Below are 23,578 nucleotides of genomic sequence, written 5' to 3'. Positions count from 1 at the left end.
GTGGCTATGAGATATCCTTCCTGAGATGATCTGCCAAGGGCTGCCAGGAAGTGGAACACCATTGAGGAGGGAATTAAGCTTCTGAAGGAGTTTGCTGTGAAGGAAGTGCTCTATGGAGATCATGGCACACATGAGCCTGATGACATTCCTCTTGGAACAGGTCTCATGAAGAAGCTTATTAAGCTTGCTCCTTCATCCTATGCTAACATCTTGGCCAGCAAGTTTCTATCAAGGAGTGACAATGGAAAGTCTTTCACTGTTGGTGAATTCACTGACCAGCTCAGGCAGATAGAGGACAGTTTGGCACATTCTGGTATAATCTGTGCCATAAAAACTCTAGGTACAGAGATTAAGGATGGCATCAAAGACAGCATGAAAGAACTGAAGGAGGATCTTAGAAACATTACCAATCTGGTAAAGGATACCATCCCTGCATCATCTGAATGGGTGCATGTTTCTGCCATCAGGAACAGACGCCCACCTCCTGCAAGGAAATTCCAGCCCAGGAGGAGACAAATTCCACCTAGACAGCAGCAATCACGTGCATCATTGTGGATAATTTTGAGTGACCAATTTGGTGAGAACATGAACAAGTGGGATGGTCAACCTACTTCAGCTCTTTCAAAGAGAGTCAGGGAACTGCAGAGTGGCAGAAACAGAGGCAGCAATGCCAGAGAAGTAGCTGTCACTTCTTCAGCTCCCCAGAGCAACTGCAATTATTCCAACAATTGCAATTTCTCTCACAACAACACCAATCACTGTGTACATCCCACATGCCATGTTCAGCATTAGGGGTGCCCTGCCTCCAGCCAGGAGGAGGAAAGGGATAGTGGAGAGAACCAAATCTATTTGAATGTTTTCATTAGGTGGCCTGGCAGTTCAAAAGTTCAGCAATACAGGGCTTTAGTTGACACAGGAGCTCAGTGTACTTTCTTGCCATCCAACTGCAAAGGGACAGAGTCTATAAGTATTTCTGGAATCACTGGTGGATCTCAAGAGTTAACTAAGTTGCAGGCTGAAATCAGTTTAACTGGTAAAGAGTGGAAGCAGCATACTATTGTAACTGGTCCTTATGCACCTTGCATTCTGGGAATTGACTTTTTGAGACAAGGTTGTTTCAAAGATCCTAAGGGTCACAAATGGGCTTTTGGAATAGCATCTGTAGAGACTGAGGATGGGAAATTGAAATTGTCCATTAGACCTGAACTTTCAGATGAATCTGCAGTTGTGGGACATCATGACATAGAGGATCTGGAGGTGCCAATTGCTACTCAAACTGTTCACCACAGGCAGTACAGAACTAACCGTGACTCTTTGTTGCCCATTCATCAGATGATTTGTCAACTGGAGAGTCAGGCTGTAAAAGAGAAAGCTCATTCACCTTTCAACAGTCCCATCTGGCCTGTGTGTAAGCCTAACAGAGACTGAAGACTGACAGTTGATTTTCGTGCCCTCAACGAGGTGACTCCACCCATGAGTGCAGCTGTGCCGGACATGCTGGAACTCCAGTACGAGCTGGAATCGAAGGAGGCTAAATGGTATGGAACCATAGACATTGCTAATGCTTTCTTCTCTATTCCCATAGCAAAGGAGTGCAGGCCTCAGTTTGCATTCACCTGGAGAGGAATCCAGTACCAGTTCAACCGTTTGCCTCAGGGGCGGAAACTCTGATCTTGACCTTGATTGGAAACACCAAGGTGAACCATTCCTAGCTTGGTGGGCCCATGATTCATCTGGACATCAAGGCAGAGACGCAACATACTGATGGGCACGCGATAGGTCAATTGACTTGTCCATGGACGCTATCACCCAAGTCATCTATGACTGTGACATTTGTGCTGCTATTAAGCAGGATAAGTGAATGAAGCCCTTATGGTATGGTGAGAGATGGTCAAAGTACAAGTATGGTGAAGTCTGGCAAATGGACTACATCACTTTACCTCGATCTCATTCTGGCAAGCAGTATGTGCTAACAATGGTAGAAGCCAGCACTGGATGGCTGGAAACCTATCCAGTTCCACATGCTACTGCACCTAACACCATTCTTGGCTTGGAGAGACAGATCCTGTGGAGACATGGAACTCTAGAGAGAATCGAGTCAGACAATGGCACTCATTTCAAGAACAATCTTGTGAGAAACTGGGCCAAAGAGCACAGCATTGAGTGGATCTATCACATACCCTACTGTGCACCAGCTTCAGGGAAGATTGAGCACTACAATGGTTTGCTGAAAGCCACCCTAAAAGCCATGGGGGGTGGAACTCTGAAAAACTGGGACAAACATTTAGCACAAGCTACCTGGTTGGTAAATAGCAGAGGTTCAGTAAACAGAGCAGGACCTGCACAATCAGACTTCGTCCAAACAGTAGATGGTGATAAAGTTCCTGTTGTAGGTGAAAAGAATCTGTTAGGGAAAACTGTTTGGGTATTTTCACCTTCGGGCGAAGGGAAACCTGTCCGAGGGGTGGTGTCTGCTGAAGGTCCTGATCATACCTACTGGGTAATGCAGGAGAATGGTGAAATCCAGTGCATTCCACAGAGAAATGTAACCTTAGCTGAGAGAGTCTAAATTCAGAGTGTATAACACAAGCTGTTAGGAGTTTCTGTTCTAGGTACCATCGGCGTCCAACACTGAAAGAGTCTACGAGAGAATCTACAGTATGTGAGCACGAACCCAACGTCACCTGGGAGTCCCTGTTCTCTTCTCACCTGTGAGAAGACAAACTGTTCTGAGCTTTTGAATCACCTACATCTGAGATAGCTGGAATGAAGTGTGAACTGAACTTGTAATATTCATTAGTGTAAATATTAGTTTAGATTAGATCGGGTAGTTCTTAGCAATACTCTGAGTGAAGTAGACAGGGGTGGATTGTGCTAGTTTGAAGCTAGCTAGAATGTTTTGGTGAGAAAAACTAGATCATAGGCTATGAAAGGAAAACAATGGTGATGTCTCCTTCCCTCAGCGTCTCGCTGAAGAAGAAATGTAAACATTAGATAACACTTTCAACACTTTTTTCTTCACTTTCTGGTTGGCTTCGGACTGAGCTACATCTCCCTAACCTCATCTGCCACTCACCTTGCTTCTTAACCTCTTGGCTGAACTTCTATTCTTCCTTAGGATTGGAGTAAGGTTGAGAGGGGCAGGGGGAAGGTGCAGGGGTGGTTGAGAGCCCCTCCTGGGGACTCAGGTTTCTGGGAGGGGAGTTGTGTTTCTGTATTACTTTTACTTTGTATATTTCTGTCTATAACTGTATGTACTGCAAATATCTGCTTGTATATTGTGCTGCTGTAAATAAATAGCTTCATTTATATTCCCAGAGTCCGGCTGAGTCTAGTCTGGGTATTACTAAAGTGTGGGGGTCGGGGTACATCCAAACCACCACAGTGATGTTATACCTGAAATTAATTTCAAATAACTTTCCGTCATAAATTATTTGATTTAAAGTAGCTGGAAGACTGAATGCAGTTTCAGTGTAGCTGGCAAGAGTCAAGATTTGAGCTGTGTGTGTGTCCTGGCAGGGCAGAAATCCTGCCAGACTGGTTTTGGGCATTGCCCTCCTCCTCCCATGTCAGGGTCCAAGAGTCGAGCTGATGAGTAGACTAAACAATGGGGAATGGCTTCAGCAAAGTTTCCCTCAGGGCTAGCAGCCAGCACCATGTGTCAGGTGTCTTTTGCAGCCCTCAAAGTGGCTGTGTAGTCACATGAGGTACAAAACTTTGAATTTATTGCCTAAAACAAGTGATGCATGTGCCTATTCGCCAGATTGATTTTCAAAAGGCATTTTTAATGGGGGAATAATTTGAAAACCTGCCTTTCCCACAGCATCTCTAGCCCCATTAGCGGATCATTCAGCTACATCCTGCCTGCAGAAAGCATAGTTCTCAGCAGCCACGTGCTTGCAGCAACTCAGTTCTCCTTCCCTCTGCCTGGAATATATTTTGTATTTTTACCCCCAGGATCATAATCATGGGTTTTGGAAGCATCTTTGTACAGAAACTTACTTATGGATTAATGTATTGTGAGTACATATGCTACAGTTAATGCTAAGGCTCCATAAGCATAGTTAGAATTTTCTCCTGTTTCCACATTCCTATTTTCCAAATTCTGATTGTTTAAACTGTTTAATTCTGTGTTTACAAATACCCTGTGCGCAACTACTTACTGTCAACCAAAAATCCAAATGAATCTTATGGGATTTTCCCAATTTGGAACATTAATAAGTAATGTTTGATATTAATACACAAAATTAATAGCAATAATTAATATCCAATATTAATTTTGTAATATTAACGACATAAATTGAAAAAGTTTTGCACAAAGCGGGTCATGAATTAACAGTCTCAAACTTGGACTGGGCTGAATGAAATGGGAAAAGCCCAGAAAAAAGTTGCTGCAAGATTACTTGAGTCTTCCCATAATCCTGACGTAGTTATGGAAGTTCAAGGACAAAATCCAGTCCTACAAGTTAAAAATTTGGTATTATAAGGAGAGGATCGTTCATTTAGAAAAGGATCTGGAAAGGTTGGGGGTGAATTACAGGGGCCTTATGGGTTTATCTGCATAGCAGATTAGAGAATCAAATGTGAGTATTAGAACAAGCTCACTGAGAGCTCCAGAGTGTGTAGTCTTGGCACAGCACATGCAGACAAGCACATGGCGCCCAGACCTCAGTCCCCACACACCCTCTTTCACTAAGCTCCCATATTTGTTGTCCCATGAAAAGGATTTCACGGGGATAAATACAAAATAGGCGTTTTTACCGTGGGCTCTAGATTTCAATCCGCTAAGAACAGAGGATGCATCAGGTCTGTCTGCTCCCTCAGATGCCATGCTGCTGCTGCAGCCTCATTTGGGTTTTGCACCTACTCGCACCCCACCAGGCGCAGGTTCTGCTGAGTTGATCTCCCCCAAGCGCCTCATTTCCACAGTGCAGTTGAGCTGGGATGCTTCACATGGCCATTTTAACTTTTTTTCTGCCTGCTCGGACCCTGGCATGGCCTCAGTGCCTTTAGCCACCTTCCCAGCATCTTATTTTTATAATACTTAACTTAAATACTTAACATGTTTTACTTGAAAAGCAAACTCCTCCCAAGAAATGAAGAAACACCAGAAGGAAAAAGAAAATCTTTACATTGGATTTGTTCTAATCTGAAGATTCTATATTTTATTGTTTGATAGCACTAAAAAGTACTCTTAAGGCCATTGGCTGGTTTTGCACTGCAATAAGTCTGATTTTTTCCCGTAATTTTCACAGATTGATCACACTTGCTTTGGAGGTAATCAGAAGTACTTACATAATTTCTCCATCAATTATAGATATGGCATATTATGCTATAGCTGTATTGGAAGGTTGATTTTTTTTAGCTAGTGTGAGACTCAAAATAGAGATCTAAAATACTATGATATATGTTCACATGTCAGAGGAGAAGAATAACATTTCATCAAAAGATACTTAGTGCAAAAACCCAAGCAAACCTAAATCCAAGTGAAAACCCCGAACACATACACGCACACATACACACAAACAACCTACAGCAGCCACCACCATCAACTAAAATAAAAAAAAATCCCTAAACAAACAAGGAGCACCTTTGCCAGAACTCAGACAATGATGATGATATGAAAAAGGAGTGGATTCAAGCTGTTGATAAAAGCTACAGAGGAAGTGTCTCAGAGAACTGTACAATTATAGTGGGTTTAAACAGTTTATAATGCTTGGCTCTTTTTATCAGTTTGAGTACTGTTCTGTCCTGGAGACCTCTTGGTGGCTGTTTGCAAAAGAAATTCTCTCAAGGAACACTCCTTATGTAAATGCTCATACAATGTTTATTTTAAAACAAGCACTCAAAGCAAGAAGAACTGATACTATAGGAGAGAAGGAACAATCTATGTAGGCATATTTGAAGTCCTTAAAAGATGAAAGAAAAGACAGTAATTTTCTAAACAGCTTCATAGCAGAAGAAACTTATTCCCCAAATCATCATATTTATTTGGAAAACATCCACAGTACCTTTAGAATTATTTTAATCTACCTACAACAAAGGGGCACACATGTTTATACAGTTATTTCCAGTTCACTAGAACGGACACAAAAGAACCTGTAGCCACTGAGTCTGGCCTGCCCAGGGTCCTGTGGTGTAGGGTACACACAGTTAGCTTGTGCCTGCCTAGTGCAAGGCCCATGTTTTTCCCAAATTAGGTAAAACTGAGCCTATGGCTTTGCCTAATATGGTATGGTTTGGCTAACTGCTATCCTGATTCGCTATTATGTGTCCAAAGTGCAGTTAACCTCATCTCACATTGATAAAAGTTGATACGCAGGTAAACATCGTGCTTTGCTTCCCTGCTTTGCTTCCCTGCTCTTTACTGTGCTTCTCTGCTGTGTTCAGCTGTGCTCTGTTGTTGCCTGCTGCTATTGCACACTGCCTTGTTGTTTGCCTGGTAACCTCCACTGCCGTGAATTACCAGGAGCAGACCCTGGATGCCTGCACATGATCGGCCTGTGTGGTCAGCGGGACATCATGCTGAGACTGCACCACATCCGCCTCTACACCTCAAAAGTACTGCTTACAAGTCGTGGACATATATACAGATTGTCCAGAAGAAGTCAGGAGACAAGGTCAGAGATTGTCTGTGTCCTTTCCCCAGAAAATATCCTGGGAAGAATTAAGTCTCAACGTCTGACAAGACAGAGTCCCCTGAAAAGCATTTGGGCACTGTCTGAACTGTGGCTAAGCCCCACAAGTGGGTAATAATAATTTGTGAGTAAATGCTTAAATGCCTCTTTGTAATTCTCCATTGCCTTCTGCCATAGAGCAGAAAGAGCTCCCTGAGTCCATCTACTGGGCAAGTGGCATATTGACCACAAGCGGCATTTGAGCGCGGGAGTCTTCTCTTCCAGTTCAATTAATATTTATATATTTTGCTGGTTATTACTAGCTCTAGATATTATCCATAGAATGTTTCCATGACCGTGTAAGAACTGAAATATTATTAAAATTAGTGGTCGGGGTGGCGAGAGCTCTGAATATCAAAATTAATAAACAATAATAATTTTGGAAAATATGATCTCACATCAATTCATTCCCCCTCTGCAACAACTACCCACAACATTAATGTTCTTAAAGATAAATTTTAAACAAGCCTAAATTAGGGTAAGTCCTTTATTTTCACTTTTCCATCAAATTTCACATAAAAGAAGCTTAGATTCCTTCACTGAGCATGACAGGATAAACTTTTGAAGTTCTGGATACTATTATGAACACTATTCAGACATCACTGTACATTAAAATTGATGTTTGTCTGTATGAACTGTCTCTTGTCCTCTTGACTATAAAATTGGGATGAAATAGAAACCTTAAGATAATCTTGCTTCCAGTCTGATTCTACTGAAAGTATCAAGACCAAAAACACCCAAACCATCAATAAAAAGTCACATGCTCAAATTAAAATAAGCCTAAATTAAAACAAATGTATTTTCATATGCACATAAAGTAAAATCTTGTGAACAACAATTTTTTTTGCAAGAAACATAGAGTACACTTTGGAGAAGCACATTTCCTTATCAGTCAAAGAGCCAATGCCAAAAGGTGGTTCAGCTGCAATGTCTGACTGGCTTACCATTTGCTAATTGCAAAGGCTTGTAAGGTTGCTATTCCATACATAGGGTTCTTCTATGAACTTTTCATTTTGATGATGATTTAGTCCACTATTTCTAAGAAAGGTGATATTCATGCAAAAAATACATTTAACTGATTTAAGGATTTGAGTAAAAGCTTTGTTCCATTAATGAATGAGACAGCAGGCAAACATTTTTATGGTGGCTACCGAGCTGAGAAATAGGATATATGTGGAAATAATATTTCACTAGAATTTCTGTATTATGATAATTCATTAAAATCACCTTACTTAAGACATTCAGGAATAAATACAGAGACTAAGGACAACTGGTTTAAAAAAAGATCTTAGAGTGGGGCTTTAAAATTTATCTTTAACTTGTGCAAAAGCTACGGAATTTAAGTTATGGTTGCGACTAAGTAAGTAATTGTAGTTTATCATGTAGTTGTAAGAGTAGAATACATGGGTATTAGAGCTGTGCATGTGTGTACATGCAGTTCACTTTGAGCCATAAATTTTTTGGTTGGTGTAAGATATCCCTCAGTCAGTCTTGACTTCAGCCAACTTCAAACAAAACAACAACAGAAAAAAAAATTGAGTAATGGGATTGACTGAACAGGAGGCCCTCACAACAGCATTTCTCTAATTACTGCAAGCAGCCTTCAGGTGGAAATCTTAGGGTGTTCTGGAGATCTAATAGGCAGCTCCTGCTGTGCTTACACTGACTTATACTCTGCCTTGTGTTGATGTAGATTCTGGCAGTGTCATGGGGACTCCCTAGCAGAGAGTTCCTGTATCAGAAATGACCAGGTTGCAACTAACTTAAAAAAAAACACATTGCAAATGGTCCACAGAAACAGTTCCTGCAGGGGCAGAAATGGTCACCTAGTGTTGTCTTTTGTGCCTAGTTAAGATAGCGGAGTGGTATTTTGAATATAGTTTACATTAATCAATAGCAATGGATCATGAACATGCTGGATGTTCATGTAGAGTTGTGGGCCAACAGGATTTTAAGACTTCAGCACAAAAGATTTCCTAACAAAGTGTCGTGGAGAGCCCATACGAACAAAATAGGCTTACATATGTCTTGCCTGGACATGTTTTTCTGCCCAAACAAGAGGTAAACATGCTAAGGGGCATAACAAACCTGGTGCCATAAAATCTGGCCTGCCTAGGGCCCCTGGTTGTGTAAGATGGTTGTATAAGCCCACATGCCCAGCTCATGCTTACCAGGTGCTAGGCCCATGCTAGCCCCATATGTGGGAGGTCCAGGACTGTGGCTTTTGCCTATTATGGTATGCTTGTGGCTAACTGCCAAGCTCATTGGTCATTTTGGTGGCCAAGAGGCCATTAATCTTGGCACGCATTTGATAAACAGAGGTACACAGATAAACAAAGTGCTTGCTCACTTGCTCTCATTATCCTGCTTATTGCCTGCTTGCCTGCCTGCCTGTTTAACCACAGTGCCCACCCGCAGTGCATCTACTTCACAGAGACACAGTCTCCCAGTCAGCCATGCACACCTGCACACCCCTACAGTGTGTTACCAGGACTAGATCCTGTATTGCCTGCTTTTATCTATGGAGCTTAGTCTCCTGGGCAGCTGTGCACCCTATTGCACGCCCGCTGCCTTATTACTGCCTGGTAAGCTCCACTGCTGCAGAGTTACTAGGAGCAGACCCTGGATTGTCTGCACGCAATTGGCCTATGTGGCCAGCGTGACACTGTGCTGGGACCGTACAGCGTCCTGCCTCTGCACCTGAAGGTCCTGCCTAAGAATTCCTGGACAGAGCATCCAGAAGAAGCCAGGAGCACAAGGTCAGAGACTGTCCTTTCCCCCTGAAGCTGGGAAGATTCTCCTGTTCCCTGAAGCTGGGAGGATTCCAGCCTCAAAGTCCACGGGCAAAGAGTCCCTGAAGAACTGGACACTTGTATAGGCTGTGACGTAGCCCCGGAGGGTGATTGATAACTAATAAAAATTTGTGAGTAAATGCTTTAATGCCTTTGTAACTTCCACTGCCTGCTGCTATTGCAGAAAGAGCTTCAGCCCACCTACTGGGCAAACAGCATATTGACCCCAAGCGCTATTTGCCGCGGGAAAATTCCTCTCTGTTTACAGTTTGACTGTTTGCTAGTTATTAATGTTACTGTTTGATATTACTCCCAGAATGTGTTTCACAACCATGTAAGATCCTAAATAATATTAAAATTCAGTGGTTGGGGGTTGCAAGAGTTCAGAATATTGAAATTAATAAATTATATATTTTTATAGAATATCCTCTCACACCAATTAATTTCCCCTCTCTGCCACAATTGGTGTAGGCGGTAGAATACCCCTCCGTGACACAAAGGTGCTGTTGTAAATATCCTTTTAATAGAGTCCTTGGTAACCATACAGAAAGCAACTGCCATATTTGAGAAATCTGATTCCTAAAGATACTCTCTATGTGCTATGTCTCTGTCCAAGAGACATGAGACTGGAGTTTAGCTGGCATACCCACTCCAGTGTGGAAGTGTCATGGAAGGTAGCAAGGCCTTTAGCAGGCTTTGTTTCTGCTAAAGGGCAGTGTCTCACATGCAGCCATGCAATCACAAAACCCCAAAACAATACTACAAGGCCCTGAGAAGATTCCTCCCTAGGAAGGGTAAAAGGTAAACACTGGCCATGTTTTTGAGAGAAAGGCCTTGATTCCCATGGCATCACTGACCACCTGTTGGGGGCTGACCCTGGGTGGTCTTACGGGTTGTTTATGGTAAGAATTGTCCAATTATGTGAATTGATTATAACTTTGTATCGATCTGTAAAAAGAACGTACAATTGCCTGAACTGGTTGAGCACACCCCTCTTAAAACATTATAAAATGGTGTGTCTGCTTTAATCAGGAGCTCTCTCTCTAGCTCTTGCTCTCTAGCTCTCTCGCTCCTGTGATCTCTCACTCTCAACCCTGCTGAACCTGCTCGGCACGGAATCAACAACGTCCGATCCTCAGAGGCCAGGGGGCCCACCTCGGCCCAAACCTGCAGGAGGCCCGGACAATGCCCTGAACTCATTAATGCTTCAAGGCCTGTTGAACTGCTCGGGACAGTGAGTAACCAACAGACTCTTTATTTAGAGACTGAGTGACTTCTCAAGACTCAAAGAACTCTCTTAAAAATCAAAGACTCTCTTTATTTTAGTAGTTTCTGCGACCGCGGACCAAAGAACTTACGCGGGATAGTCATAAATAAGTTTGAGAAGGGGATTTCTCGTACTTTAGTAATAAATCATTCAGTTTTCTTTTATATCAGCCTCGCATGTTTTTCCCCATAAATTCCCCCTAAACATTTCGCAACAGGAAGTTGCAATCATTATCCATGAACAGGGGCAAAATTAAAATACAGGACATGAAAGCATGGAAGTGGAACATCAAATGGATCAGGCCCAACATCAACTTAAAAGCATACTTCTGTGAGTGTCCTTATGTCCCGATAATAGATCATAGTGTATAGTTGCAGGTAAAGGATTATAAGTAGATATGTAGAATCAATTAACAAAAATCTCATTCTGCACAGTCAGAAATGAGATTTTCTTAGTATAAAACTTTAATGGCATGCAAGGATGGGATATGCAGTTTTCACACTGTAGAGTTACCTGATAGGCTATTCTGATGCCATGACATGAACAACCAAGATGCTGTCAGTAATCATATACATGGGTTTTATTTGTGGTTGGGGTAAACAAAGGAATTACTTCCCAAAGTGTCTTTGATTTACAGAATCAGAAAGAAAATTAGAAATTCAGTAATTTTATGTGGAGAGAGTCATTGCTGTTCAATCAAATAGAACGCTTTTTCCAATTTTTCTAATTCATTTGCATTACCTTGATTTGGTTTTCCAGTCTGATATTGTCTTGAACTGAAAAACCTAGAATAAAAAAACATTTAAATATGAGTAAAAAGTCATGTTTGTGTTCCATAGGTTAATAAAGACTAGGCAGTAACACTGGCCATTAGTCTTTGTGTTGACTGTTGTTCAACACTATTATAGGTATACTTCCTAGAAAATAGCTCTGTACCAGATATGCCACCGTCCTGACCATTTAGGATATTGATTAGCATTTAGATTAAAGCAAGAGTGAAAGAAGCCCTAAGGCAATTACCTAGCTTTACCTAGTTAACCTAGCATCAGTTCAGTGTTACTTTTTCGTTGAATTCTTCTTGCACTTTGGAGCACTCCGCTTTAACTTGTAAAAAAACTGTTCCACACAGAAGCTAGGATTTTTTTTTTTTTAAACTAATCTTAATGACTTTGGGATGTACAAAGACTTGATTAAAAATGTGTAGAATAGCTACTAGTTTTTAAAAACTCTATGTAAACTGCAACATAAATAAAAAAATAACTAGGCGAGTCACAGGCTGATGAAGATCTGCTGGATCATTTTAACCATTCTTTTAAAATTCATACAGAAAAAAAACTTACTCTTGAATTATTGGAATAAGTTGAGTGCCAAGATCTTCACAGTGAAACCATTTTTCAAAGAGGACATTAGTTGATTCTCCAACATAGTATCTGAAAAAGTAAAAACCATTCATCAATCCTTTTATTAACTTACTGATCAGGAAATTTCATTCTTCTCCAGAAAATAGATATTTGATACTGTCTAAGTGTGCTGTTTTCAATCTCGTGTATTTTATTCTGAACAACGGTTATTTAGGGAAGCTTTTTGTTTCCTTAGTTATCTGACTTGGTGGATGAGGTGCTCAAACTTCTATGGAAGACGTTGTTACTCTGCTGATCAGCCACAGATAAGTCACCAAATTCCTTTGGCAATCTTACTAGTTTTAATAATTTGCTCAGGACGTAGTCCCTTGGGACAACTAATTCTCACTTTGGATGCAATTGCAACAAAAATAACTGACCCATAACACCATTTCCAGTAACAGTTTCAGTGCAGCTATTAAATAAATATTTGTATTTAAGAGAGTCAACTTGTTTATTGCCCGAAGTTGGACTAATAAGAAAACAAGTGGCTTCTGGACTTGTTTGCAAGAAAAGATGATTGGCAGCTGCAGAGAACTGGGATATGTTGTTTACCTCACCTGTCTGAAGAGAATCTGTGCTTCACCTGCATTATTTTAAGCCTTAGCAAATAAATAAATTGAGCCGAGATCAATAGGCTAAGGTAGCTGTAATCTATGGAATAGTAAACACATAATTTACCTACAGATTTAAACAGAATGCATGGAGTGATGCTCCAACACAGTCACTCTTATTGCCTATCTGTCCTTTGGCTTAAAGTGACTGGAACGTGTTTGAAGAGGGGAACAAGGCGTATATAATTATTCTATGTGTATTTGTGTGCTCATGGTTGTCTTCCGTATCTATCTAAATATTGTCTCGAAACTTTAAGAGCTCCTCAAGTTTTGGAAAACACCAGGTAATCAGCAGAAAATAACACTAATGTCTCCAACTGTCCAGTGATCCCCAAATTCCTCTATGTTCCCTCTCACTCTGTGGGTTTGAATGGGAGCAGAAAGGCATGAAAACCTGGTTCTGCCTCCGCTCCCCTGGCCCTGCAGGCTTGAAGGGGGGGCAGCAAAAGGTCCCTTTCTGCATGTGAGCTGCCCGTGTGGAAGCCCATGCTGGAATTGGGCTGGTGATTGGCTGTCTTTTCGTGCCCAGTATGAATGGTAAATGGACACTTTGTCTAGGAAAAGGATAAATAGAGCAAGGGTTCCTGCCTTAACAGAGTGCCCAGCAGGATAGGTTTGTGCCTGGACCATCCCCACTTTTGGACAGCTCCTACCTTTTGTACAGCTCTTGGGTTTACCCCATCTCTGCATTTGGATGCTACTCTCCACATCTGCATCCTTTTGTGCAAACTAGCAGGCTTGGCAAGCCTGAGGTCCTTTGAGAGAGAGAGACGGCAGCATTTGGACCGCCCCTCTCTCTAACCCTATCAGTAGCCAACTTCCTGGCTGCCTCCTGGACTGGGGGACCCCTGGCTCTCTCCTGCCACTGTGAAAGCAGCATCGCTCCATGAGCATCCCACTTGGGAAGAAGTGCTTGAGACACTTCCGAGTTTGGTGGCTCTCTGACTTGCCTTGGACTTCTGTGGCGTGGATCTCTATTATTGGACATTGCCTGCAACACCAGAAGGCTACTCCTGAAGAGGAATTCATTAAGGGATCATTGCTGAGTGCCTATCTCACCTCCATGAGTAAGCTTTTCCTTTAATCTTCTGCTCAGCCTGATTGATAGTGGGGTAAAGCTGTGTTTATAGCTTATCCTTTTCTATTTCTTGACTTCCTAAATATCTAGGTTTATCTATAATATCATTTTTTAAAAAGATATTCCAAATCAAACTGAATCTGTTAATAAACTAAACTTATTTTGTATATAGTTTTGGAGGCAGGGTTCCAGGAAAATAAAATAATTCTATTTTCTGTAGTTCCTGACATGGCCATGTTAATTCCCTGCCTCCATAACACCGATTTGGAAAAAGCTGTACTGTGAACATAAATTCTGAACACAGTCTACAGAGAAGAGAGATGTTACAAATACCTCAGCAGGGAAAAGAATCAGCAACTGGGAATATGTTAGACCCTTAGCAGGTGTTGAAGAATCCAACCACTCAACTAATATCAAACTTGTTTGCCGTAGGATTAAGATTACCTAGTACATTTTTCTTATAGTACAAAGCATGCAATCATTACTTAGGCTGAAATACTGGGGGAGACTATCTACTCTTCAGTTGTACAATAATTGTCATGCTGAGGGCTCTGATTTAAGACTAAGGTTTGTAGGCATGATAAATAACAGAATAGTAATGTAATATTAGATTTCGAATCAGCATACTTCAAAGTTTATTAATGCTTCCTTTTGCACAGTCTTTGTTGCAGGTGGCTACATGTGAAAAAAGTTTGAGAACATCAGAGGTTCTGGCTCTTAATTCCCATCTCTCCCAGAAGCACATGGAGAGAAATTGCAGGTTTAAAAGTGCAATGTGATTGTTCACTTCCAAAACTACAGGTGTCTTTGTTTATCATATCATAGGAAAACAAAGGACCTAAAACACTCTAGTGATTTGTTTTCAGGCAGCTGATTAGATACTGATTTTAAACTAAAAAGGGGAGATGACTAGATAGATGGAACAAATGTTATACATTCAAGATGATGAGACACTGACCCAAGTTGCCCAGAAAGGTGGTAGATGCCTCATCCATGGAAACACTTTAGGTCAGGCTAGATGGCGCTATGAGCAGCATGCTGCAGTTGAAGACCTCCTTGCTGACTGCAGGGGGGTTAGACTAGATGACCTTCCAACCCAAAACATTCCATAACTTTATGATTCTATATTTTGAATTAAGACTGTGTTTTATTAATCCTTTTTTTCCCTGTACGCCACATGATACCTTTATTTTCTCCACAAGACTATGGTTATACTAGAATGCAAATCGCTATGTCTGAGATCCCTAAAAGGGTACTGACCATCTCTCTAAGTTACACCATTCACAGACTTCATGTACAAGGTAGGTAATTTTTCTTGAAGTTACCTAAAGATACTTACGTTCCTTTATTATAAATGAGCATTAACATCCCAATCACTGGCCAATTGTTTCTACCTCAAAATAATTTTTTAACAGTGTAAGTGCTCATGATCCAAAGACTTGCAATGAAAGTGGATAAAGGAACTTCTGTATAGATGTTTTAAATTAATTAGATTTGTCTTTAGGTAATTTTTTTAAATGCCTCCTTTCTTAAGTTTCTTACTTATTTATCTTTATGTGTGTGTGTACATCGTTCTACATCTGAACAGTCACAATCTTCTTGATGTGACACCACACATGCAATAATCAAAATTGTAGGCAGAAGGGCAGAAACAGCACATTACAGATATTAATAAAGTTTTAAATCTTCATAAATTACATGACTAGCTATAAGATCTCTTTGGTCAGTCTTATCCAGTTAATACCAAAACAGCTTTTCTAACTCGGCTAAAGTTTCTGCTGTGATTTGTCTTCTTAGACTTACAAATTCTGTATTATTATAGGACAAAGTTCAGTTCTGCTCCGACTAGAATACAAATGAAGCCTCTTCGAAGATGTTATTCTCATAAAAGCTAGGCAGAGGTATGTACAATGTAGAGAGGTTAGCATTAAGAAAACACTTTTGTTTCCAGCTTCCCACATACTCATCCAGAAAGCTCTCAACTTTTTTGCTTTCAGTGCTTAAAAAGGAGATGGTGTTAGCCTTGCTAGAATTTATTTTTAAAAGTATTTTTAATTTGCGTTTTTATAGAGATCTGATATGCTAAACCCTAAGGCAGGAGTAGTAGGCAATACATAAGTAGAAAGATATAAACACAAGTGTTTAAGATATTTGAACATATTCCTTATTTAACTAAATCAAATGCTAAAGTGCTTTGTTTATGTGTTTATAGATAAGCGTGAGTAAAATAGTATTAAATTGCCAGAGTGAATCTGATAAATTACCAGGAAAGTAAAATAAAATATTTATACATGATAAATCAGTTTATATTACAAATCCTATCAGGTTAGATAACTGTTTATACTTTACCTGAGCCCATCAATTTCTGTCTTTAATCTTTCCCTCTCAATCACAAGACCCACTGTGTTTGCATATCTCTGAGGAGAATGAGGTATCCTAGCAGGGAGGAGGAACATCTGTTCAAAGAAATGGGAAAGCATCAGGACCAGAGAGTTTTTTTTCCTGGCATTGTCCTTCCCTTGCCTCTCAACCTGCAAAATTATTTATTCTGTTACTTGATTCATTCCCCCCCCTATTTTTTGGTGATGCTGTGATGCTCCTTTGCAGCTGGCACCCACTTTGGAACTAACAGCCAAGCAGACATTGTTTCTTGCATCCTCAGTGAATGATGACTTTACAATCAGCACTGCCTTTATGTCAGCCAAATGCTCTCCTCTTGGTTTATCATCACTGCTGGACACAATTCAAAGGAAAATTTAACCAGTTACTCATCTGGAATTTATAAATTTACTTCAGTTTCTGAGTAGTGAATAGGTAACATTTGGCTAGAAGAAGTCTATTACTCACTTTTGGGCATAAACTTTTTCTAGAAGTTGACTATGTAGGAACGTGGTAAGCTTGTACTGTTCTTCAGTGCTACAGATGACTTAGCTATGTTTGGGCAAGCCATTACAATTTCTCTATCTGCAAAACTGTTAATCACAGAATCACAGAATTAAGCAAGTTGGAAAAGACCTTTGAGATCATCGAGTCCAACCTAACACTCAACACCTTCTAATTAACTAAACCACGGCACTAAATGCCTCATCCACTCTCCGTTTCAACACCTCCAAGGATGGTGACTTCACCATCTCCCTGGGCAGCCCATTCCAGTGGCCAATCACTGTCTCCTAACCTCCAGCCTAAACCTGACCTGGCACAGCTTGAGGCTGTGTCCTCTTGTTCTGTTACTGGTTGCCTGGGAGAAGAGACTGACCCTCCCACCTGGCTACAACCTTCTTTCAGGTAGTTGTAAAGAGCAATAAGGTCTCCCCAGAGCCTCCTGTTCTTCAGGCTGAACAACCACAGCTCCCTCAGACTCTCCTCATAGGGCTGTGCTAGAGTCTCATCATCGTCCTTGTTGCCGTTCTCTGCACACATTCAAGCACCTCAATATTTTTCTTAAATTGAGGGGCCCAGAACTGGACGCAGTACTCAAGATGTGGCCTAATCAGTGCTGTGTACAGGGGCAGAACAACTTTCCTGGTCCTACTTGCCACACTATTCCTGACACAGGCCAGGATGCTATTTGCCTTCTTGGCTACCTGAGCACACTGCTGACTTTTGTTCAGTTGGCTGGCAACCAGTACCCCTGGGTCCCTGTCTGCCCCAGCCACTCTCCAGCCATTCTGTCCCCAGCCTGTAATGCTGCATGGGGTTGTTGTGACCAAAGTGCATTTGTTAAAACTCATAGCATTGGATTGTACCCATTTATCCAGCCTGTCCAGGTCCCTCTGCAGAGCTTTCCTACCCTCTAACAGATTGACACATGCTTACAAAGTTACTGATGATGGAATCAATTCCCTCATCCAGATCAGTAAAGATATTGAACAGAACTGGGCCCAGCACTGATCCTTGGGGCACATGATTAGTGACTGGCTGCCAACTGAGTTCTAACCAGTTTGCTTAACAGCACATTTGAGTGAGTGGTGTGTACCTAATAAGGTGTAAATAGAAGACTGATGCACTTGAATTCACATGGCAGACTCCATGACATGCAGGGGAAGAAGAACTATCAGTATATTCCTGACTATCTGAATGAGTATCCTAAACGTTCTGAGGGACTTTTATCTGTTACTGAAGTCAAGAAATGTTGAACACAGTATGTTTTCACTCCACAGAATTTTCTATACTATATTCCAGATTTTTTCTTTTCCCTATCTTGATGCCATGTCTGTCCACCAGGAATAAACTGTTGTACAAATACTTTGCAAAATATTTGCTTAACATATCTGTGTAAAACTAGAACAGAAAAACAAATCTGTTTTACCTCTCCTTCTTGGATGACAACGTCTTTTTGTTTCCCATTTTCAATTATCTTCAAACACATATCTCCTTTAACCTGGTAAAAAAGCTGAAGAAATAGGGGGGGAATAAAACAACAAACAAAACCCCAACAAAACAAAACTAAACCAAATCACCAAACACACAAAAACCCACCAATCAACAAAAACATAAACTACATTAAGGCTACTGCTCCAAAACATCCTGTCCTTCACACTCTGCATACACAAGATACAGGTATGCTTTCATACATCCAATCTGTAATTGCAGCTATTGGCGGGTTTTTTCCTAACAATAAATAACATCAGATTTCCAGTTTTTGTTATTTCGAAAATGTTAATAAATGCTATTTCTATTACCTTGCATACTTCTGGCAATCTAAGAGGTCTGTAACTGCTTATAGAGCTATTCCATGAACACAGTAGTATTCCACTGTGCTGTCTTTACTCCTGTGGATTACTCTTCATAGGGTTGAGATATTATGGGTCAGATATCCATTAACTGCACTGTATAAAAAATTTGTTTCACATGTAGCAGGGTTTTCACTATTAGATTCAGTCAAATTAAATGTTACTTTTCAAGAAAAAACCCCAAACTCCTAATATCTACGCACAGGTATAACGGTTTAGCGCATGGACTAACCTTCCTGCTCCTCCAACACGCAAACCTCAGGGGTGAGATATAGAGATAAGAGTTTAATATTACACGAGATATCATAATTATAATTCATAATTACCTTAGCTAATAATCTACATTATTTAATAATACAATGCATAAGCTAAATAGCTCTGCCTATTTGCAGAAGCAGCACAGTGAAATACACACAGGGGAAAAAAAAAAAGAAAAACACAACAAAATAAATCCAAAAACCCCAGCCAGCAGCTAGACAACTCCCAGCTGTTCTGTCACCATGCCTCCAGAGAGCATGCAGATCCATGAACCGGGAACCCAGAAGCAACAACCAGAACAAGATGCCTCCCATGTTGCAAACTGAACTTCAAATCCCATAATACTTTCCTCCAGTTAACATTTTCACTTTTTGAAGCTGGCATGACTGTGGCATGGTATGAGTAACAGCAGCAGGTTCAATTCCATCCATGACAACAGAGTTTTTTATGTATGATTCTTTATTTTCCACTGGAGCATTCCCATTTAGGAATAATTGCCCATTTGGAAGCAGTTCTGCTTTATTTCTGTGGATATCCTCAACACCCAGCAACAGTTGCTCTGCTCCCTACTATGTATCTTAAAGTATGACATTTGAAGCACATATAAGGAAGAAGCACTGTCTGCAGTAACCTTTCTACATCTGTGTTTTCAGAGTACCTTCGAGCAAGCTCCGAGATGCTCAGACCTAGCCTCATGTTGCACTGCAGAACTGTGCTATAATCTTTAGGGTCTCCATATAACCTGGAATACATTTTTCCTTTCTATGTAATAGCAGTAATATTTCAGAAAGTCACCTTTACTTTTCAGCTACTCTCTGACAAGATTCTATATGTTTTCAAAGTTCTGTTTGCCATACCTACAAATCAAACAGATTAATGCATATAATTGCTGTGCATCTGAATTAACAGTCAACAATTTTACTTATAGTAATTAATTACAATTTTAGCAAAATGGAAAGTAAATAGGGAAAGAAGAGCCCCCTGAAGTATCTAGAAACTCAAAACTAAACCTCTTCCATCCGTATAAACTCTTAATAATTAATTTTTTAAAAATAAAGATTATTCCCAAAAGAATTTTGAAATATTAATATATGCACCTGAAAAATTCAAGAAACACTTCTATGAATGTAAGAAAGAATAAATATAACTGCCAGATGAATAAAACAATAGGGAGAACCGAAGATATACTGGAAAAGAGGAGATGCTGGGGGTTCTCAATGACAGCCTGACTCTCCAGTTGACAAATCATCTGATGAATGGGCAACAAAGAGTCACGGTTAGTTCTGTACTGCCTGTGGTGAACATTCTGAGTAGCAATTGGCACCTCCAGATCCTCTATGTCATGATGTCCCACAACTGCAGATTCATCTGAAAGTTCAGGTCTAATGGACAATTTCAATTTCCCATCCTCAATCTCTACAGATGCTATTCCAAAAGCCCATTTGTGACCCTTAGGATCTTTGAAACAACCTTGTCTCAAAAAGTCAATTCCCAGAATGCAAGGTGCATAAGGACCAGTTACAGTAGTATGTTTCTTTCACTCTTTACCAGTTAAACTCATTTCAGCCTGCAACTTGGTTAACTCTTGAGATCCACCAGTGATTCCAGAAATACTTATAGACTCTGTCCCTTTGCAGTTGGATGGCAAGAAAGTACACTGAGCTCCTGTGTCAACTACAGCCCTGTATTGCTGAACTTTTGAACTGCCAGGCCACCTAATGAATACATCCCAATAGATTCGGTTCTCTCCACTATCCCTTTCCTCCTCCTGGCTGGAGGCAGGGCACTCCTAATGCTGAACATGGCATGTGGGATGTACACAGTGATTGGTGTTGTTGTGAGAGAAATTGCAATTGTTGGAATAATTGCAATTGCTCTCAGGAGCTGAAGAAGTGACAGCTACTTCTCTGGCATTGCTGCCTCTGTTTCTGCCACTCTGCAGTTCCCTGACTCTCTTTGAAAGAGCTGAAGTAGGTTGACCATCCCATTTGTTCATGTTCTCACCGTATTTGTCACGCAGAATTATCCACAGTGACGCAGGTGATTGCTGATGTCTGGGTGGAATTTGTCTCCTCCTGGGCTGGAATTTCCTTGCAGGAGGTGGGCGTCTGTTCCTGACCGCAGAAACATGCACCCATTCAGATGATGCAGGGATGGTATCCTTTACCAGATTGGCAATGTTACTGAGATCCTCCTTCAGTTCTTTCATGCCATTCGTAATGCCATTCTCAATGCTATCTTTAATGTCATTCTTTATCCTTTTCATCTCTGTAGTCATAGTGTTTATGGCAGAGACTAGGGCAGAATGTGCCAAGCTGTCCTCTATGTGCCTGAGCTAATCAGTGAATTCACCAACAGTGAAAGACCTTCCATTATCACTCCTTGATAGAAACTTACTGGCCAAGATGTTAGCACAGGATGAAGGAGCAAGCTTAATAAGCTTCTTCATGACACCTGTTCCAAGAGGAATGTCATCAGGCTCATGTGTGCCATGATCTCCATAGAGCACTTCCTTCACAGCAAAATCCTTCAGAAGCTTAATTCCCTGCTCAATGGTGTTCCACTTCTTGGTAGCCCTTGGCAGATCATCTCAGGAAGGATATCTCATAGCCACAGCCAACAGAAGGCGTGTCCACAAGCTAACCTTACCAAGAGGACTTGCTAGGTATTGTCCACTCCACTCTCCTTGGTGAGTGGTCCCAGCTGCTTGGCAGACTTGTCTCCTACCTGCAAGGCATTGGCACCACTGCTACGGCATCTCACCAGCCAGCTTAGGATTGGTTCACCTGATTCCCTTGAGTATTCCTTTCTAACTTCCCTGACCTCTCTGAGAGGACCGTTGGAGTCCTGGATGTCATCCTCCTCCTCTTCCACTTGTTGATCTAGTTGTCCCTAGCCTAGAAACAGAACTTCCCTAAGAGCACTCTTAAACTCCTTGGAACCATCCTCTTTCTTGGCAGCCAACCTCACAGCGCTCCTCTCATCAGAGTACCGGGATCTGAGCATGTTGGCCAAATCTCGGAGACTATATGTCCCCTCTTCCTCCTCTTGCTCACCAGAGGTCCCCGCTCTTACATCCTCTTTTGAATTACTCTTTGTCAAATGTTTTGTCTCTGCTTTCACTTTGGCAGGCGGCAAGATGGCCTGCTGTGCTGCAACAGACTTTTGACGAGTCCACTGGCAGGTTTGAATCATTGGGGGTCTGGCCTGAGGCCTGTGAGTTCAGATCTGCCTTAGAGTTGGGAGGGTTCTTGTCTTCTGCCTGGGGATTTGAACTGGCTGAGCTATTTTTAGTTGAGGGAACATCTTGGCTTTGAGTAGTCACCTGTGTCTCTGAGAATCCTGCCATGTTGTCATTCTGAATAGGAACACTGCCAGCTTTCCCAGAACCTGGAGAGGGAGGTGTAGTGGTAGCTCCCTGCTGTGCCCGAGTTATCTTTGTTTTGTTTTGGATCGCCGGATTGTTTACGTGACACTGTCCCTTTCTCCTTGCCAGTATGGGACACAGACAGTTTCTTAGTTCTTACAGGCATCACACTCAAATTTTTCTTACATAATGCCAGAATTAATATGAAAATCAAAATTACAAGACCTAAAATCACACTCAATAGGAATGACACAGTCTGATGTGAATAAAATTCTGAACAAGGATCTGCCTGACTTTAAGGTAAGACAACTCTCATGAGGGCTGTAGACAAAGCAGAAAAAGTAATACTTCCATTTCCTGTATTGTTACTGGTGAATACCCCTGTAATGTTGCTGGTAAAAGTCTCAGTGACATTGAAGCCAACAGAGCCAAGGATGAAATACCCCAGCTCCAAAAAATGGATTCACTGCCAGGTGAATAAAACAATAGGGAGAGCTGAAGATATACTGGAAAAGAGAAGATGCTGGGGGTTCTTTTATAAGTGAAAAGTACACCTTGTGCCAGAGCCATCACCAGGGATAAATTATAGCTTTTGTCTAGATGGCCACAGTGCTAGGCCACTTTTCCTCCTTGCACTCCCAGTGTGCTTTTTCTGTAATTTTCTTTGCTGTTGGCATTTTATGCAGTCATTCACTGTAGTAGCCCTTGTTATACAGCATATTGGGCAGGGCTACCTGGTCATTGTATAAAGTGATTTGAATTGGGAAATGATCTCTCCTTCTTTTCAAGGAAGACTCATCTAAGACCATTAAGATCCTGATGGATTATCACCAAGGCTATTGGTAGTGGTAATGTTGAAATTGAAAGATCTTTTTTTCTGAAATGCTGAGCTTTGGACTGTTACATTCCTTGTAATTTCTGTCAAAGTTATTATTGAATACATGCACAAGACATGTAAATGAGGGAATAGGCAAGAGGCTGAGTTTTATTCTGCTTGTGACTATGAATCATGCAGCTAAGCAAACTTTCTGGTAATGAAAGACTGGAAAGGGGAAAGAAGCCATTCAGTTCAGTAGCTGAGCATTGCAGTCATAAGGAAATATTCTGAGCACCGAAATTTTAATTAATCACAGAATTACAGAAGGCTAGGGGTAGGAAGGGACCTTGAAAGATCACCTAGTCCAACACCCCTGCCAGAGCAGGATCACCTATACCAAATCACACAGGAACACATCCAGGAAGGTTTTGAGTATCTCCAGAGAAGGAGACTCTACATCCCCTCTGGGCAGCCTGTTCCAGTGTTCTGTCACCCTCACAGTGAAAAAAATTTCCCTCATGTTTCCATGGCACTCACCTTTTACGTATTTGTAACCACTCCAAACTGAACAGACC

The 23,578-nt window shown here is 41.2% G+C and overlaps 1 protein-coding gene across 1 annotated transcript in view; it reads right to left on the bottom strand.

Moving 5' to 3' along the window:
• HAAO (3-hydroxyanthranilate 3,4-dioxygenase) overlaps nt 1-23,578 on the bottom strand; it is a 60,815-nt gene that overhangs the window by 16,729 nt on the left and 20,508 nt on the right. The window contains exons 4-7 of the mRNA XM_064169155.1: nt 18,138-18,221; nt 16,178-16,284; nt 12,077-12,166; nt 11,478-11,521 (exon numbers count right to left, since the gene is read on the bottom strand). Coding sequence (XP_064025225.1) covers nt 11,478-11,521; nt 12,077-12,166; nt 16,178-16,284; nt 18,138-18,221 — 325 coding nt within the window. The remainder of the gene's footprint in view (nt 1-11,477; nt 11,522-12,076; nt 12,167-16,177; nt 16,285-18,137; nt 18,222-23,578) is intronic.

Source organism: Pogoniulus pusillus, chromosome 31, assembly GCF_015220805.1.
Source record: "Pogoniulus pusillus isolate bPogPus1 chromosome 31, bPogPus1.pri, whole genome shotgun sequence".
In the NCBI taxonomy this organism is placed as follows: domain Eukaryota; kingdom Metazoa; phylum Chordata; class Aves; order Piciformes; family Lybiidae; genus Pogoniulus; species Pogoniulus pusillus.
The sequence above is the reverse complement of the archived record's forward strand: the minus strand, read 5'-3'. Positions and strand labels throughout refer to the sequence as shown.